Raw genomic sequence first — 19422 nt, forward strand, 5'->3', positions numbered from 1 at the left:
TGAATCCCCACAGACTGTACAAATTATGTGGTGTGGAAATGAGTGTTTGAAAAAGAAAAGCATACTTTTCAAATTCAGGGAGAACATAATATTTTGCTTTGTTCTAACTTATGATCTTCTTTGTATACCTATTAATACCTGGGAACTTAAAGTGCTTCCAGATGTTTGACTTCCAGTTGTTCTTTAAGGAATTCCAGGCTTGGCTGGATCTTGTTCTTGTTTCCTTAGATTGCTGTGTCTTTTCGAACCAATAACATTGGGGTAAGAACACATTGGCAGTACTTTGTAAGGCACTTCAGCCTTCCCCTTTTCCTATCCCACTCTGCAAAAAAGGCAGTCTCTTCAGCATGCTAAAGCAGGAGCATACTTCAAATTCTAATGTGGCTGCTTGGAATTGCCTTTTTGAGTTGTTTTTTCCCTTGTTGATTCCAGGAGGAATCAGCACTTCTTTACATGGATTCCTAAGTAAAGTGATGTGGATAATGCTGCAGGTTTGTGTGAGAAGTACAGAGATGCGCAAGCACCTTTAACAGAGCAGGAAAGGATTCTGACACTGAATAAGCCTTCTCCATACAGTTTCTGGGTCCCATGTCATAGTAACTGACCTCTGGAAGGCAGCTTGAATGGGGATGCATGTCTCAGAAGCAGGGTAGAGAAGTGGAGTGCAGAATTTGATAGGGTGAAGTGCTGGAAGCTAAAGAGGTGGAAAAATGGGTGAGGGAGAATGTGTCAGTGCAGCAGTGACAGGAATCTCAGAGTGCTGCCCAGGAACAGGTTAAACATGTACTGGAAGCCAGGAGAGGTCTGTGCCAGAAATGCAGTAAAGCCCATGTGCTTAATGTGTGCATAACGTCACCCATGCATGTCACATTGAACACCTGCAGAAGTGCTGAGGGTTCAGGGCCAAGTTATTTATGCACAGACTGTCACTGTGTTATCTGGTCACCTTTGCTATGTCAGGGCTTTCTGTGCTCCCTGGGGTTTCTGCTGGGGACTTCAGAGACGAAACAAGTGATGAGAAGCAGTGCTGCTCAGCGTGACTTACTGCATGCTGACACTTTGGTAGTTAGCTGCTTGACTGCTGCAATTTCAAAGATGAGACCTAAACAGATCATGACTACTCACCTTGGATAAGTGGATTGCTCCCTTCTGTGCACTACTCAAATACACATGGTTGTGATTAATTTGAGTTGTTGTAAACATCATTACAGAAGAGGAGGAGTGCGGATCAAAATTAAAACATGTAGTCTATGTGGGTGTCTATTTTTGTAATAAAACCTGGGGTTTTCTATATCACTTCTTATATTTGACAGGATTTTCCTTTTTTTTTTTTTTTTTTTTAAATCGTGATGCAGCTGTCAGCAGATTTACAAACCTCATCCTGTCTCCGGGGGTAGACACTCAAAATCAAGCCAATGTCAACAGCATCCTCACAGCGGAGGAAGAACAGAGTTCTGGGAAGCGAGAAAGAGCAGGTCTGCAGGCTGCTGTCGGCGGCTGCACGGCAGAGAGAGCAGCACTGCCGCCTGATGCCACAAGCAGGGACGTGCACAGAGGTAGCCCAAAGGGCAGCCGTGACGAGGACTGTGTGACCGTTCCCGTCACTGACATCGATGACCTGCTCAGCCAGATGGGTGCCCCCGAGGGCAGGGCCTCGCGCACCCCGTCGCGCGCAGAAAGTCCCCTCCGCGACGAGTACACCACAATGTGCTGCTGTGGCACTGACGAAGGCTGCCCTGGGTCTGAGCCACGAGCACCCAAGGAGGAGCTGCTGGAAAAAACTGTGAACTGTGGAGCTAATGCACAAGGGGTTTGGGGGCTGTCTGTGTTGGACTCCATCAACACAGGCAAACTTTTTACTGTGAATAAAAACTCTTTAAATAACTATTCTAGGAATTTTAGCAGTTTAAATGAGGATGAGTTGCCTGCAGCAAACTCTCTGGAAGGTAAGAGGAGTGACCCATTTCCAAAGTCGATGTATGGGGCTGCGGAGGATTCTCACTCGGATGCAGAGTCTGTCACAGAAGCGTTTGACAGTGCTAGTGAGGTTGGGCAGTGTGCTGCTGCTAATGCTCCCACAGGCTGTACTGTAACAGAGTCAGATGAGGAGCAGATTGAGATTTGTTGCATGAACGACGAGCCGCAGAAGCCTGCACAGGAGCAACATCACACCTCTGGAACAAGCTCATCCTCACTGTCCCTGCTGCACCCTTACAGTGGCAAAGTTTTGCAGAATGAGGGCTGTGCAATGTGTGGGTCACTGGAGACAAGCATCAACAAATTAGGTTTGGATGATCATGGTGGTCCCACTCCATGTCCTTCACAGTGTCCAGATGTGTCCTCTGCATCCTTGTGTTCTTCTTCCTCAGTTCTCCTGCCGGAAGATGACATCCTAAAGAATTCAGTCAGTATCCCCAAAGTTTACTCTTTCTGTAATAATGGTGCCTTACGTACAGAAGAACAGATGGATTTGGGGAGCAGTAATGAACATAAGAAATGCTGTGAATCCATTGAAGATAAAGGGTCTCTGCACTGCAAAAAGACATTTTGCTCTGCTAGAAATATCAGTGTCTTGGAGAACAGCTTGTTTGAGAAAGAAGGAGGTCATGATGAGCAGAGATCCAAATCTGAAAGTGAAATGGCAGTTGGTGACTGTAATCATGCGGTTAATTATTGCTTGGTGAAGAAAGAAACCAACAGTTTGTCCACCTTGTCTAAAACAGACAGCAGTCATGTGAATGCATCATCAACAAGAGGAATATCACTCAGGTCACCCTTTCCCACTAGATCTAAAGATCCAAAGGCTAACGCAACTCACGAATTGCCAGGAAAAAATGAGAAAATTAACTCTGTGACTTCAGGAAGGACTTCAAATGGAAAAGTCCAAAGCTCAGGCACAAATCACTGCAAAGGAGCTGCAGTACCGCACAGCCTATCCTCACAGAAAAAATCCTGTCAGGAGTCTAAGGCAATGGCACAAAAAAGTATAATGGACACCCTTTTAAATAATCAGAAATCTAAAGCAGGACCAAAGCTAAAAGGGTTCACCATCAAAAGCAAAGCAAAGACAAATTCAGATTCTTCTGGCATTACTTTTACCAAAGTCAATGGGGCTGATCAGAAAAGGGCTTCTGTTTCTCCACAACTGTCCCCCAAACTCCTGGGAAAAAAACCACCATTGTCCCGTAACTCACCTACAAACTCAGATCCTGGAAAGAGCATTTCAGCAGCCTCAAAGACTCTGAAATCAGAGCTAGAAAATAAACCATCTCTGGTAATTTCTGAAGATCCACTTCTGCCTCTCCTGAATGGCAGCAGCAGTCCAACCACAAGTGGTGAAATGAAATGTGGCTGTGGGGAGCTATCATGGGGAAAGTCAAAAGAGAAGCAAGTTTCCATGCAGGCTGTGGTGTGTCAGGGTAAGGTTGCTAAGGTGGATGATTTCAGAGCCAGAGACAGTCAGTCCGTAGTCACTTCACCTCCTCACGGGATACCAAAAGCTGAATATATAAAAGGGAAGACTGATAACCCTGGAAGAGACCTGAACACAACCAAAAGCATCTATAGTGCAGATGACCTTAGGCAATTAGATCTGCAAAATGTAGGAACGTCTGCTGGAGTCTGCTCTTCTTCATTGGGGTCCCCTGCAGTTCAGCAGGAGCAGCTGGAAGGGCAGGAGATCCAACGCACTTTCATTGAGGTGAAGCTCTCCTCTTCATCATCCCCTTCTTCTTCTTCTTCTGCCTCGTCCTCACCAGCGTCGTTTTTGCGACTGCCATTGATGGAGAAAACAGAAGAGGTGAACGCAGAAGTGCCTCGGCTGACCGAGGAGATGGGGACCATGCGGTATTTCTCAAGAGGAGATACTGCTGGAGACAGACATCTCTGTGTCTTGTCAAAACCAGTGATGAGGACCTACTCAATGCCATCCCAGTTATCAGGTCACTTGCGGGAGGACTGCCATGATGCAGACGTTCACCCTGTGCAAGGCCCCCAGGGCCTGACTGTAGAGGAGAAATACCCACAGGCAGCAAAGGAGATGTTAAAGATGGTTCACCTGAATCTGCCTAACAGCCAGAGTGGAAAGGAGCAGGTTTACACCTCCAAAAGTGCCCAGAAGGTCCATGACATGTCCCCTTCAGCCAGTGACATTAGCTATCCCACTGCTGATAAACTGAGAAGCTTCAGGCGGAATTACTATTACTATGAGCTGAACTGGCCACATGAGCCAATTTCATCCTTCTCTGTCAAACAGAGGATCAAATCCTTTGAAAACCTGGCCAATTTTGATCGTTCCATTGTGAAGGCCATTGATATATGCTCGGCTGCAAGGTTGCCCCTTGCCAGGAAGTCATGTGGTGGGTTGGCCGCCACATCCAGGTCTAGTGAGGCACCGTGGGCACTGCGGCGCAGCTTGAGCTCCTACGGTGGCAGTCCCAGCCCAGCCAATGCCATGGCCAAGCCTTCCCTTGGCACAGAACCTGTGTGTGTGACTGAGGGTGGCAAAGGGGATGGAAAGCCCCAGAGGAGCGAGGAGGGTGGGGTTGGGGCAGGCATGGCTGCCTTCCCCACCTCGGCCTCGCAGGTGCGCCGCAGCCGGGGCCTGGGGCGGCCACCCCTGTCCCGCTCCAGGCTGCGGGAGCTGAGAGCCCTCAGCATGCCTGACCTGGATAAGCTGTGTGGAGAGGGTTTCTCAGAGCCCCCACAGCCTGCCTGCTTCAAGACAGAGCTGGAAATCACACCCCACAGAGTCCTTGGCATGACTGCCCAGAGCAGGCCAGCTGCAGCAGCCCACTGCAGCCCCGCGGAGCTGGGTGGGATGGGAATGCAAGCTTGCAGCCCCCGGGACAGCAGCTCAGGGACACCAGGTTCTGCCTCGGATGATGACATACCCCATGGCAGCTCTCTGGATGGGGGAAACAGCTGGTCTATCAGGTTGGTATCAGCTTTGCTATTATTGCTTCATCCCAGCCCAAGGCAAAGCTGCCATTGTGCCTCAGGTCTGCCCCAAAGCAAGATTCTGATGTGACCCCAGCCTGCTGTCCCCTCAGGGTCAGGGGTTCATGACCTTGATGCCTTGGAGCTGCCATGCTGCTGTGTCTTGGCTTTACTACAGAATTAAACGTTTTATCCTGGAATGGTGGGGCTCTTTTTCTGTGGCCCCTCTAGCTGGTTTTGGTCAGGTTTTGGCCATGTTACAGCACAGCAGTAGTGTTTGAGAAGAGGCTGCACAGCACTGGCTGCCAGCACAGCCTGTGGTGATAAATGAGCTTATTGTCCTGCCAGAAGTAGTTTTCAGATGTAGCTGTCTCCTGTTAATGTCTTGCTAAAACCATTAGGGAAGAATGAGGGGAACAGAACAGGGACTGACTTTCAGAGTTATTCTTAAATAATCTTCTCTGCCCCTTCCCATTCCCCCAGCATACACCATTTCTTACTGTTTTTTTGAGATTCTTTGTTTGTCATGTATCCTAATGCAGCCTACAGTGTATACATGAAATGTATCTCTACAAAGCTGGGAAATATAGAACTCTTCTGCCTTTTTACATTTATTTTAGCTTGGATCAGCTGCTCATCTCAACTCTGGACCAGCAAAAACTGCAGTCTGTTTTGTCAGTGGTAGTACCAAAATGTGATGTTGCTGCTATGCTCCAAGAAGTCAAAGCACAAGTAAAGGTAAAAAACCACAAGATAAAACCGGGTTATTGGTGGATTTTTGTGGGTTTTCTTAAAGGTAGATAAAATCTTTCCCAAACTGTTTCAGGGCTTCTCCAGTAGTCCCATGACAGGCTATTACTATCAACTGCAGTTGATGTTAATTTTACTAATGCTGGTTTTAAATGCCTGCTATAAACCTGTGATGATTTTAATGGCTTTCTGTGTAAGGAAGTTCAAAAGCATTTATGAGTCACAATAAATAGACCTATTTTTAGTGGAAAACTATTCCTCCATCTAGGCTCCCCAGCAACTGCACATGAGAATTTAGCTTTTCGCCAGCCATCTGAGTCAGACTCAGTTTCCCCAGTGAGGGGAAGCTTGCTCCTCTTTGTGCGTGGTGTCTTTTGCTAGAAGCTGCAGTCACAGAAATTGAATTTATTTTGTTCAGTGCTGAACTTGAACACCAGAATGCAGCTGCTGAAGGGTTTATGAGACTCCTGTGACCTTTCTGTTCTCTTCTGTGGAAACTGGTTTTTGTGTCAAGATAACCTGCTTCATTATGTAGGTGTTTGAGGAAGGCTTCCAAAGTGAAGTGCTTGCCAGAACATTACTTCCCTGCTTTTGGTGTTTCTGTTTGTGGGATACATCCACATCCTTTTTAAATCAGAACAGAAGTTGATAAAATAATGACAGTGCTGGAAGGGAAACTGCCATCTGGTCTGCATAACTGCTGGCTGAGCTGCATCTAGACTGTTCTTGAGTTTTGTTCACAAAGATTGCAATTTCAAACATAGAACAGGCTGGGGGGGAAAAGACCTCCCCAAAATATCCAGCTTTATCTCCTTCCAGGGGACAGCATAGCTGAAGAATGCAAGTCTGAAAAGTTTGGTGAGCCAAGAGGGCTAGTTAGGTTTACTGATAAAATTAGGATTGAATTGCACAACTGGACAGAGGTAATTAAGTGTTCTCTAAAGTATTTTGTATGTGTTTTTGGATAGATTATTTATTTATGCCACTTTTCAAAGCCTGAGAGCTCAAGTATTTATAAAGCTGAATGCTTTTTGGAATGCACTCCTTGTCTGCATAGTTTCTTATCCATATTTAAGCCCAGTGTGGCACATATTCTGGAAAATTTTATGCTATTCAAATTGAATGTACAATAGAACAGTTCTTCATAGTTATCCAGTTCCTGAAAAATGAGACGGAGTGCCTGATTTGGACTGAGAGCTTCCTTGGGAAGAGTTTGACACCATCCTTTGAATTAAATAGTGCTGAATTTACTGCTAACATTTAATAAATGCTACTGGTATTAATTTAAAAAAATAATTATTTTATATAGGTAATTTTATTTAGGTCTCTGTGACTGGTATCTTTGGCTAAGAATCTAAACAGAGGTGATCACTGGAGGCCTGGTGTGTCTTTTGTGTGTAAGCATCTACAGCCAGGTCTCTGCCCAATATTATGTGTGCTGGCAAGGAGCAGCTTTGAGGGCTGAGGAGGGAGGGAATGCACCTTGGGAATGGGAAGCCAGTATCCAGACTGTGTTGTTGACTGGCCCAACCCATATGATTCTTAGATAACTCTTAACATCTGAACTTTTTTTTTTTTTTCCTCCTGTTTTTCCCTTCCTTCACCAGTGTAAGCAAATTAAGTTGAGATATTAAGGGTTGGAAATCTCTTGAAGAAAAAGGGTTGCTACAGTACTTAACAGTCAAAGATATGTGTGTTTCCATTGCAGATTTGCTAGTTACTTAGATTTTATTATTTCTAGCCAGGCGTAAAGTTCATTGTCACTTGGGTACAGGTGAGTCTAGTCTTAGCATTTACAAAACATTGAGAATAAAGATATTCTGCCCTCACTGCTCCTCTCTCCTTGAGAGCTGATGGATCAGTGATGTGGAGCAGGGTGACATCAATTTTTGACATTGCAGGAAGGCCTCTAGTGTAGAAAATCTTCCACAGACACAGTGTGGCAGAGAAACATGTCATAAGACCAAGAATTTGACTGTTGTTTCACCATAAAATCTAATGATTTGTGGCTGGCTCCCTATGCCATCTGAAACAAGAGGCAAATGCTGCATTAATATGTTGAGTTTAGTGGACTAAATATATAATATAACACTAAATAGATTAAGAGATTGGTTTCTAATGATTTGTTGTTACTTTGAGTATTGGCAGTTTCTGGAAATATCTGGTGTTAGATGGGATCCTGGGGAAAAGCTGAGAAACTTGCTTTGTACTCCCCACATCTGATGCTCTGCCCAACAGATAGGTACTGTGTTCCACCAAATTCCTTTCTATAGGACCCCTAGCACCAAAAACTATGGTCTCTGTGACAGTGTCAGACTTGCTGGATGCGAACCTGCACCAAACCTTTTCCTGTGCAGGATGCTCCTATTTCTACAAGAGCATTGTAGTCCTGTTTAGGTCCTTACAGCTCCTTACTTTCATATCCCAAGTGAAATAGATTTTTCTGTTGTCCCATCTGACCTTCCCAAGCTTCAGTAATGTAGCCACTGCCCCTTGCAGGATTGCGCAGCCTGCTGAGAAGAGGGTGATGCAATTGCACTGCATTGCATCTATGTTACTCTTTTGAAGAAGAAGAAATTGGATAACAGAACTGTTAGTAATTCACTGAAGAGTACATTGACTGCAAAATGTTGAACAATGCAAAACTGTCTATAGCCTGTAAAAATTAGACTGCCCAAGGTTTAATGCCATGTCATTGACTTAAGTTTGACTTTGTTTGCTAGCCTTGGACTGACTGAAGAAACCTTTCTTGTCACCTGAGTCCTAGATGGCTGCTTCATTTTGTAACATGAAGTGCATTTAGTATCTCAGTTTTAATTCCTTGATTTGTCTTTTTTCACCTGCTATAATTTGTGGGTACTGGGAATTTGTCATTTATGTGGGTACTTGGTCTTAATCTTTGGTATTGTGTTTCTTCTTCCCCTTCCTGTGCACCTCCATTTTTTCTGCTAGAGCAAAGAAGACACGTACTTTGTAGTCTTGCAAAAAGAAGAAGGAGCTGGCCTGGGATTTAGTGTTGCTGGGGGAATAGACTTGGAACAGAAATCAGTCACAGTAAGTGATGGCTGCAAGTCATGTTTCTACAAAGCTCAGTTTTAAAGTAGGTGATTAGATCAAGTGTTCGTTTATCAAGACTCACTGCAAGTCATTCACAATGTCTCTCAGAAGCAGCAGCTTACCATCTGCTACTGAAATCAGAGTGTCTGGGAAGTGTAATTTTTATTATTGGAGATGGATAACAATTATACTTTCAGGCTTTAAAAATAAGTTACTGGATGGGGTGGGCTAGATCTAAATCCTGTGCATGTAAATAAAATTATGCATGCAGCTACAGTGCATACAGCCTTTTAGGGGAGACTTTCATTTCCAGCCCTTGAAAGGAAACTCTGTGCAGCAAAGTTTTTGAAGAATTTTTCAGATCATGAGACTGATTCTTGCAGACCTCGGCAAACATTATGGATTTCATGTCATGAGTTTGTTTTGACTTAGTAAGACCTGTGGGGGGTCAGTGAATGAGGGTTGTTGTCTGGTTAGGGTTTTTTTTTAAGTCTTAAGCAGCATTTTGAACCAAAGATAGTGTCCTGTTAGGATACTGGTACTTAAAAGAGACTGTTTAGAAACAGATCAGTGAGACAGAAAAATCCAAGAAAACTCATATGTGATTTTTTTTTTTAACACAAAATATGCATTTAAATTCTGCCCTAAAAAAGAGAGATCCATTAAGTGCTGAGGTTAGAAGAAGGGTATGTCCTCAGTTTTGGGGCCTGCAGAAGCCCTTGCAGGAATCTTCTGGTTTTTAGACAAGACAATATAAATAAATGTATTTTATATTGAAGTGTCATTAAGTTAGAATATGGTCAAAGTCTAGAGTGCAGGCTTCTACTTCTCTCACTGTAGAAGTTGTTCCCTGTCTCTGGCCCAAACAGTGGCAGCTCTGAACAAGAGGAAAGCTTAACAGTGTCTGTCTCCCCACAGAGAGTTCTTAGAGAATTCCTTACCTAGAGACTGTGATTCTACCTAAAATATAAGATCTTGAGCTCCCTTAGACTGAGAAACTGATGATGTCCTTTTCCTGAATTCTGTTAGCCTTGAGACCAAATGAGTCTCATGGCTAACAGAATGAACAAATGAGTTCCTGCTCTATCCTAATGCTTTTTGTTTGGAGGGTGTAAAGGGATCTTAATCATGTTCTTGACCTACTGGAATTCTGGGTCCCAGCTAGATTTAATGTTGCCACTGTGCTGCTTAGATGGGCTGTTACATCCACACTTGGTGTGAAGAAATGGAAATGCCTAGTGAGCTTCAAGGTACTGAGGAGGTGAGCAACTGAGGGAAGGCAGCAGGTTTTTTGGGCATGACCCTTGTATTCCACTTGCATTTGCGTGCCTTCATCTGTTATTGGGGCTGTTATTCAAGCCTTGAATGCTGGCTTAGACTGGCTGGAAATTTATCTTATTGGATCTGTGGGGTTGTAGCAGGTGTCCATCTCAGCATGGCCCTACAGTGAGATAGAATAGGAGCCAAAAGGCTTCTGATGCCTTGCTGCTGGTCTGGGTATTAGGATAAATTCCTAAAGATACTGCCATGCAGAATTGTGTCCACAGATTTGCTGCCTTGAACATTTGCTTGGCAGACCTAGTACTGTCTCCATGGAAAACCATATTCTGGCTGCTAAAATTAGAGTGCCTAACAGGCAAGTCCTTAAATACTGGGTCTTGAATCTTTTAGTCAGTTCCTTTTTGTAAATGATACACATCTAAACTTGCTGGAAGTTTTCTCAAAGTTTAATCTACCCTGAATAGAGTATTTTTTTTCTAGGAAAATGCATTTCAAGCTGCTAAGTCATCCCATTCCATCTATTTGCATGATATTTGATCAGTCATATTGAGGCAAACAATTAAATACTTGTACAGCTGCAGTAAGTCAGAGCCTTTCTGTGCACAGATGTTTAGAAATATGCATTTGAAAACAGCACAGGATGCATGTCCCAGTCAGTGGGAACTGGGGGAGTGGGTGTCAGTCACCACAGTGTTCTTGGTGGTTGCTACAACACAAAGTGGATTTAACCTCTGTGTCACCTGAAATATGTTAAATGAAGGCCTTTGAAGAGTTTAATGAAAGCATAAGTGATTTGTGATATTACATTCCCTTACTAGTTTTGGTCATCTTTGGCTTAGAAATGACTGTGCCATAACAGCATCTTTTCCTCTGAATTCCCCCATCCCCAGATGGAGCTCTGTCTAGTCACTTTGAGGGTGTTCACTGGAGCAAATGCTGTATGCTTGATAGCCAGTGTGCTTGCACTGGCTGCAAATTTTGGTAGAGTGTTTCTGTTCAGCGTGACGTGTAGAATGCTGTGTGTGGTCATGTTAAAATTATGGTCCTTGTTAAAATTACCTTTCTTGTAGGTCCACAGAGTGTTTTCAAAGGGAGTGGCATCTCAAGAAGGGACTATCCATCGAGGTGATCTTGTTCTGTCAATCAATGGCAAATCCTTGGCAAGCTCAGTCCACGGGGATGTCCTGAATACTCTTCATCAGGCAAAGCTGTACAAATATGCAGTCATTGTCATCCAGAAGGAAAAAGACAAAACAAACAGTTCCTTCAGACTCGAGATATCAGCTACTGGCAGAAAATGTGTGGGGTCTGGAAAGGATGTTTCCATGGAAATAGGAACAGGTATGATCTTTGTCCAAGAATAGTTGGAAGGATTCCTTTGCAGAGCAGACTGAAGGGAAAAATGTCCATGTGTTTTAGATTAAAAGTGTCTTATGTGTGCCTTATGTGATTGAAGGGAGAAAATTAAATTACCTTTAAATTTTATTTGTTCTCTTTGGAACCTAAATACAGTTTGGGGGTTTGTTGTTTGTGGGTTTTCTTGTGGTTTGGGGTTTTTTTTTAATTATTGTAACTAGGCACAAACTTAGAAGACCTAATTTAAGGCTTAATCCAATTTCGACTTAGGTAAGTGGTTCCGCATATTCTTCCAATCCAGGATAAACTCCTGCTGAGTAATAACAGTAGTCAAAGCAAGACAGAAAACAACCAGAAATCATTTTTTAAAATGTTAAAAGAGGAAGTCCCATGGCCTGCCATTTATTAAGTGTAGGGACTGAGCTTGTTCTTTGTAAAAGCAGATTTCCTACTGTTTCTACTAGAAACATAGAAAAAATTATTTTTATGTTGCAGTAAAAGGAAGTAAGCCTATTGAAGTCAGCCAATCCATTGGAAAGTAGGGACAAATGGTTTAAGTGGAGAGGTATTACTGGAATATTAGGTTCCTGTTCAGGAACAAGAAAACATTTTGGTGTAAAGTCTGCACCTGGGAAGAGATGTCTGAATTTTTTTGAGATTTAAGACCCAAACCCCTTCAGCACCTATCTGAATGGTGCCGCTTAGGAGCAGAGGATGACCAGGGGCTTCCCCCTTCCCCCTCCAGGGCAACACCAGGCACTCAGCTCTGTCCACTCCAAAACAAGGACATGGAGCTGCCACTCAATTCTTTTTAGTCTGTTGGATGTAATAATTACTGTTCTCACAGGGATTTTTTTTTCTTCTCAGTTTCTTTTGTTTTATGCTTACACTGGGTTTTATGATACGACTTTGTAACACAGCTTAAAAAAAAAGTAAAAAAGTACTCTGTTAATTAATGGATCAGCCTTCCTGGAATTGTTCCCATGGATATAATCAGTGTAATACTTCAGAATTCCTCTCTGCCCTAAACTCCCTACGTCCTGCACCCTGACAAATGCAGAATATCTGCTGGGTCCAGGCACTAGGGGGCAACACTATCTCACAAACAAAACAGTGTTGAGTCATTCAGAACGTTTTTCCACCCTTCCAGGCAAAGGACATCGCCAGACGTTTAGATAACGTTTAAGGTTGTCCAAGATAACAGTAGCAGTAATTTGTGATAACGTAGACTACATAATTATTACATTCACACAAGGCAAAGAGGATCCTGTTTTCCAAAACTGCAGATTTATTTCCTCCTAATCAAAATAATGTTTTAAGTCAGCTACAGCAATACTGCACTTCAGAAATATCTGCTATGTAGGACTGCTACGTACAACTACAGTTAATTATAATTAAATATACAGATAGGAGACCAGAAACTATTTTTCACTCTAGTAAGTGATTACAAATTTTTGCTTAAGAGATTAGAACATGTTTGCTTAATTAAACATTTCATTCAGTCCTGTTACTTAAAAAGATACAGTTCATTTAATAAGCAAAGGGAGCAAATAAATGAAAAATAAATGTTCTCCACTCCCTGTTTTTGTAATTTTTCAGTTATTTTGTTGATATTTAGAGTATTTGCTAAATTTGCTAGCTATAATTTTGCTCAAAAAATGCCTTGGCAGGTTTTTGTTGAACGTGTAAAACAAAAATGTCCTTGTGTGTAAATGCGTTTTGTACTGTCTCCCATTCACAGCTAAAATAGAGTACATTCCCTTTAAAGAAACTTTGTGGCATGTCCTAGTCTGAATAACTGAATTGTCTGAATTGTCCTGTCAGTGCACCGAAAGCAAAAGCCAACCAAACACAACTTGCTGTTTACTGTTACCTGCATAACAAGGTGCTGTGCATGTTCAATTGCAGATCCAAACTTGGACATGAATGATGTAATCTGTGTTGAATTATTGAAAACCTCTGCTGGTTTGGGATTCAGTCTCGATGGTGGAAAAGCTTCTATTGCTGGAGATCAGCCCTTGCTTGTAAAAAGGATATTTAAAGGTACTACATGCATGCAGTGGATGTTATCCCAGTTTTCCTTTTGTCTGTGCATTGTATAGACATTTCAATTACTGTACTCAGCATTTTTTTGAAGCAAGGGTGTGTTTTGTGGCTCTCATTTATTGCCACTTACTAGCCCAAAGTGGTCATTAAAAGAAAAACTCTCCTGGCAATGGCTAGGAATTGCATCTGCTAGTAAATGTGGAGCAATCTGCTTTACTAAGTATGGGTCTGTCCACTATTCTAGACATTAGACTACAGCAGCAATCATCTGTATAGGGGTCTGAGACATTCATGCCTTATCCAGTTCTCTTTTCTAAGAAATGCATAGTGCATATAATCAGCATGGTACTGAAGCACCATCCTGCATTATGCTCAATTATGAATTTTACCATATTTTTGTCATATTGTTTTATTTTTAAATGTTAATATTAGGTTTTCCTAAGAATATGGAATATTTGTAGTCAGAAGCTGCCAGTCATGGGTGCTTTGTTTGTCAGCAGGTAGTTAAACTTACACGAACCATACATAGAAAGAAACAAGTCCCAAAACTATGCTGTGACTTCCATATGTCACGTGTCAGTTTAGTGAAAAATAAGGCCGTTTCTAAAGGCAACTGAAACTCTGGATGAATCTACATGTGCACAGCATTTTTACAGAATTACTTTTCAGTGATTTATTCCCTCATCAAGATAAAAAATCAAACACATATTTACTGAATTGCTTGTCAGTTTGTCTGTGTGTGTGTGTTTTTCCCCTCTCTAGAAAGTGCTTCTTAGGGTAAAGGGCATGTTTAGTTTTTAAACTCATTAATTTACATCCTTCCATAAAGTCCTTTTCCCCTTCCTGTGATGTCTCATGTTAGTTTAATTATCATTACAGAAATCATATTTTCATCAGCAGTGAAGGGTATGCCTCTTTTCTAGAAACTTTCTATGAGTCATGCTTGTTCAAAGTTTGCTATCAGTTTTTGATTCAGTGTTTGATCAGTGGTTATGCCAGGTTTTACAGTCTGCTGCATTATCTGCCTATTACCCTGTTGAAGTTGAGAAAGTACATCTATGCTACATACAACCTTCATGGTTATTTTATCAACCAGGGATTCTTACAGCTACAGAAGTAACATTCAGCATATTTCATACACTTATGTTGGTTCCTTCAAAACCAGACACCTTTTCTGAGAACAAGGCTTTGTCTTGGTTAAAATAACCTTTTCTGTGAGATGTGGCATGGGGTAGCTTGCTAGAGCTGAGGTGAACATTAGCAACTTGGATTGAAATTGGATTAAGTTGGAAAAAATTATTTATTTCATCCCAATGGAAGGCAGATTTTTGTGGGCTCACTTCTTTTTCTTTTAATACTGACTTTCTCCCACTTTTGCTTCTAGGTGGTGCTGCGGAGCAGTCTGGAAACATAGAAACTGGAGATGAAATTCTTGCTGTTAGTGGGAAGTCATTAATTGGGCTCATGCATTACGATGCCTGGAACATCATTAAATCTGTGCCAGAGGGGCCTGTTCAATTGCTAATCAGAAAACACAGAACTGCAGTATGATGGAAGCACTACATTTAATCACACTTGCTAAGACAAACCATTTATAACTGTCTAAAAGCTCTTTGTTTATAAAGCCACACAGAAGTGTCTTAATGCTTTACAGAGAGGTGCTAAGAGCCTTGGAGAACCACTAAGCAAGCGTGTGATGAGCTTCAAAGATCTCACCTAATGACTGGGGATGAAGGAATACAAAAGTTAGAGACAATTTTGTATTATGTGGCAGTTTTATTGGAACTTCAAGACTTCTCCTGGGTTTGATTTAAAGTATTTTGACTGAGATAAATAACACTGTGCCTGTCCCTGATATTTTTAGTATCTTGCAGAGTGTTGGTAGTAGAACTTGTTGGTTGCCATCCTGTTGACAAGGGTGGGTTTTAGACTATACTATATCACTTAGCTGTAATAAGACTTAAGGACGCTTCCTTAGGGTTTGGTCCTTTTTTTTGTTGTAATAAGAGAATGTCTGGAACAATCTCACTTTATTCTTCTAAGTGCAGTTTTGCTAAAAGTGCATGACAAAAGAGTATAATTTTGCACAACTTGTATGGCTAAAATACAAGAATTCTATTGCAAAGCTGAAAAGTCCTCTTAAAACTAATGAACTAACTCAGCATCCACCCAACTGAATCTAATTCGAGGTGCAACTTGTATCTGAAAGCATTTGATTTTAATGTGGTAGAAATCTGTAAGAAAATCATGTCCCAATAATAGGTGATTGTCCACCAAGGTGTATACTGAGTTGTTAGTTATGATTAAAATGGGGGTGATAAAAAACTGGGGTCTGAATTTTCAAATTTAGGCTTCTAATGTTAGGCACCTTTAAAATATATATATTTTTTAAAGGGGGATAATTTTAGGTGCTGAGCACTTACAGATCCCACAGACTTCAGTGACCACTAAGAATGTCTGCAGGTTCGGCTGCTTTTATTAATCTTCAAGAGGTTTAAGGCTGCCCAACTTGAAAGACTCAAACTGAAAAGTGGTGATCTAAAAATGGGGATTATAACAGATTAAATCTGAGCTGGCCATATTTGTGGTGGCTTTTAATTGGTCTTCTTTGTTTTCTCCTGTCCAGTATTTATTTTTCCTTGTGTGACAGTGGGTTGATGATGTGTGTGGATGATGCAAGTACCCCCAGCTGTGTCAGGACTGGGCTGATACTGAGGGTTCTGGGTGGTGAAACTGAAAACTGTGTAGATGGGAGAAACCATGGTGTTGGGTACAGCAAAAGAGAAAGGGTTGCAGTGCCACAGGAGCCTAGTTTAGATTTTGTCACCTCTATTCACAGAAGAGGTATCAGTAGTGAGCCATGCTGCTTAGTCTGCTGTGCTGGGAGGAGAGTGTATGGGTGCAAGAGATTAGACTCTGTTATTTCTCTTCCTACATCTGGGATAGCTAAACAACATAAAATGCATATAGGAGGAAATGGGCCAGTGTCCTTATCAGCTGAGAACAAGTTGTTTGTTCCACAGTACTCAGGTTGTACATCACATTTAGGCTGGAGACTGCTTGCAGCCAACATGCCCAGGGTGAAGAGTCCTCGGCCTGGAACCAGTCCAAGTCTGAAGTGCTGCCTCTGTTTTCAGTAAGCCAAGACACTGCGTAGCTGTTACAAAAAGGTCTGGGCTTGTCACTTGGCCCTTCCCCAAGATCATACTGTAGTTCGGTTTATTTACATTTATTCAACAGTGCTTGAAGCAATTGCTTCCAGGTTAGTGGAGCACTCACTTGGGTTCATCTCTGTGACAGCTTCATTAGACTGCAGCTCATTATGAGCAGAAGAAAATTCAGTTCTGCAAGGCAACCTGAGACCAGATGAATAGAAAAGCCGTGCAATGTTTGCCTAAAAATGAATAAATATGTTTAATTCTTTTTCAGTGATGTATTAGCATGTGAATCCAGGGAGAGATGCAGCTTTTGGTTACAGGAAAGGCAATACTGTATGTATGTAGTCCTACAGCTCCTTTGCCTGCAGGATTTCTACTGAAACTAAATCAGGTTCAATGCTGTGAGATGACTGTGGAGTTGGGTCCACTGTGAACCCAAAGCTCAGCCACTCTGTCGGGATGGTCCATGCCTCCAGTCACCTCCATGGTGGGAGAGGCTTCAGGAGTATGCAGCTCTTAGGGCTGGAGGACCACACTGATTCCAGGCCTGTGGTGGGATAGAAGAGGTTACCCCTGCATATTTGCTGAAAAACAGGAGAAATAATTCAGCAGGGACAGCTGAATGGTGAGGCCTTGTTCAGGAATGACCAAAATCCGACTGTAATAGAGTGTATAATAGATACATAAAATGCATGTGGAATTTAATGCAGCGTAGTGAATGCATACCTGTATACGTATAATACGTGCAGTGCAGTACTGACTTTTTGCTACTTTAATGTGGTAAATCACAGTTGTGTTTTAGGCAATGACATTTCTTTCAGTCCACAGTCTAGAATTCTGAAGGTTCCATTGCAGGGGGGCATATGTCTCCCTCACTCCTAAACCGGTGTGAGCTCAAAGGTAAAGTCTTAGTTTCGTAAATTAAAGTTAATTTGAGGTGTCTTAAGATGATACGTGGTGGTTTTTTCAGATGCTTATTTGCAGGTACTGTTCATTGTGAGTGATTTAGAAGGCTTTTTTTCAGTAATCAGATACTGTTCAGTATTTTATTTTACATGCACGTAGATAAGTGTTGGCTGAGTAACAGCAAACAGAAATGGGGATTTTTGTGTGTGATTCAGTAGTGGCTATAATTTAAAAGATAGGTTTAATGTTTTAAATCTGATAATTGTTACTATGGGTAGAAATATAACACTTCTCTACTAACATTAGAGCAAGCAGAAGAATTGTATTTAGCCCTGGTTGTTTCTGCTCCTGAAAATACCTTTTTGGTTTTTTTCCTTATGAAAGAACAGCATCTTCACTGATGTTGGTATGATTACAGTAGCATTTCCTGACATCTCTCTTGGGGTGACATGCCCTGAAAAAGCTCCAGGATTTATGCAGTATAGGTGTCTGCTTTATTACAGACAAAATGGTTAGACCAAACAGATGTAGTAAATTTTTGGTTATACACACCTGGCGAAGTAAATATTATTTTTCTGAGAGCCTGGTCGCACTAAAATGATGGAGGACGTTGCATTAGTTCATCAGTGTTCAGTAGGATCACAACCATTTTTGGCCTTGCTGTTTGCATGTGGTGATTCTTCACCCTGCTGGAGTGTTGGCCAAATTCTAGGAGAGCAGAGACTTGGCAGCTGCATCCTAGAAGACCAAAAAATCAAGATGAAATTATGCACTTCTTCACCAGGGAGATGAAGTCATTGCAGACAAGGGGAGTTTGCTCCTAGATGGAGAAGATTTAGAGTTTTGGTGTATCCAGGCCTGGGGCAGCTGAAGGTGCACATCATGGATATGAGAGCAGTGAGATGCTGCCATTGCATATTCTGCAACCTTCTGTACCTGGAAGCTCTTTCCAGCTTCTCTAGGATCTGCATTTGTATTGAAAACTCCGAGATTAGGGAGGGAAAAACATTTGATCATTTTCTCACTAAAAAAAAATAAAAATAGAAGAATAGATAAATATTAAGAAACTGTTAAGTGATTCATATTTCCCAATGACCCTCACTTAAAATTAACCCTGATAAATGTTCTGCAGTGGTTCTTGTCAAATTCTGAAGGAAGTGTTCCCAGATGGGAATGTTTACCTGTTTCTATGTTTAGGTTATGTAAATGTACAAGTGAAAATATTGATGAAGAGTAGACTAGCTCATGAGAAAAATGGGGATCCCACTGTAGGTAGATTTTGTGTGTTAGTCTGATACACTTATTGTATGATATTGTATATTTACACTTTTATTTATATAAATAAAACTTCTTTTAATTAAAACTGTTTAATAGGCCTTGTATATTATAAAAAAGTCAGTGCAATAACATGAAATAGATTGTACATTTTTTTATTTCTGTCTCTTCTATGTCAATCTGTATTGCCATAAACTGTTTTGCTTGGGTTTTTTAGTGATTTTGAAAATAAATTGTATCCTTAGTACTCTTCTAGATATTTGATTTGTTATGCCAGTCTGTCTGGTCCACAGTTGGAACTGGCATCACAGGGACAAGGATGTCAGGGAGAGCAAAGACTGTAAATGCTATCTGGGTGAGCATCTAAGCTAGAACTAAAATGGTGCCCTCTTAAAATATAAGGCTAGGCCTAACCTGTTATTTGTTCTAGTTTCCCACCTACTCTGGGGATAAAATTCCCTTCAAAGCCACAGTTTGCTGGTGGAATAGACTGCACTGGAAACTCTCTGTGGATGCAGTGGAGCTGAAGTAGAGCTCATAGTGGGAGGTGGAGACCACAGCCTCCTGTCTGGGGAGGTTTGCACCAAGTGGGCCACTCTTTTAGACACAAGTCACTTCACAGTCACTGCACAGCAGACCAAAGGAAGCTTTCCTC

The 19422-nt window shown here is 41.9% G+C and overlaps 1 protein-coding gene across 1 annotated transcript in view; it reads left to right on the forward strand.

Annotated features, from left to right (window-relative positions):
• PDZD2 (PDZ domain containing 2) overlaps window positions 1-19014 on the forward strand; it is a 137077-nt gene extending 118063 nt beyond the window's left edge. Inside the window, exons 19-24 of the mRNA XM_021554724.3 lie at window positions 1356-4935; window positions 5559-5676; window positions 8641-8742; window positions 11097-11367; window positions 13291-13425; window positions 14813-19014. Coding sequence (XP_021410399.2) covers window positions 1356-4935; window positions 5559-5676; window positions 8641-8742; window positions 11097-11367; window positions 13291-13425; window positions 14813-14979 — 4373 coding nt within the window. The 3' untranslated portion in view covers window positions 14980-19014. The remainder of the gene's footprint in view (window positions 1-1355; window positions 4936-5558; window positions 5677-8640; window positions 8743-11096; window positions 11368-13290; window positions 13426-14812) is intronic.
• The last annotated feature ends 408 nt before the right edge of the window (window positions 19015-19422 follow it).

The sequence above is a fragment of the Lonchura striata genome, chromosome Z (genome assembly GCF_046129695.1).
Source record: "Lonchura striata isolate bLonStr1 chromosome Z, bLonStr1.mat, whole genome shotgun sequence".
Taxonomy (NCBI): Eukaryota; Metazoa; Chordata; class Aves; order Passeriformes; family Estrildidae; genus Lonchura; species Lonchura striata.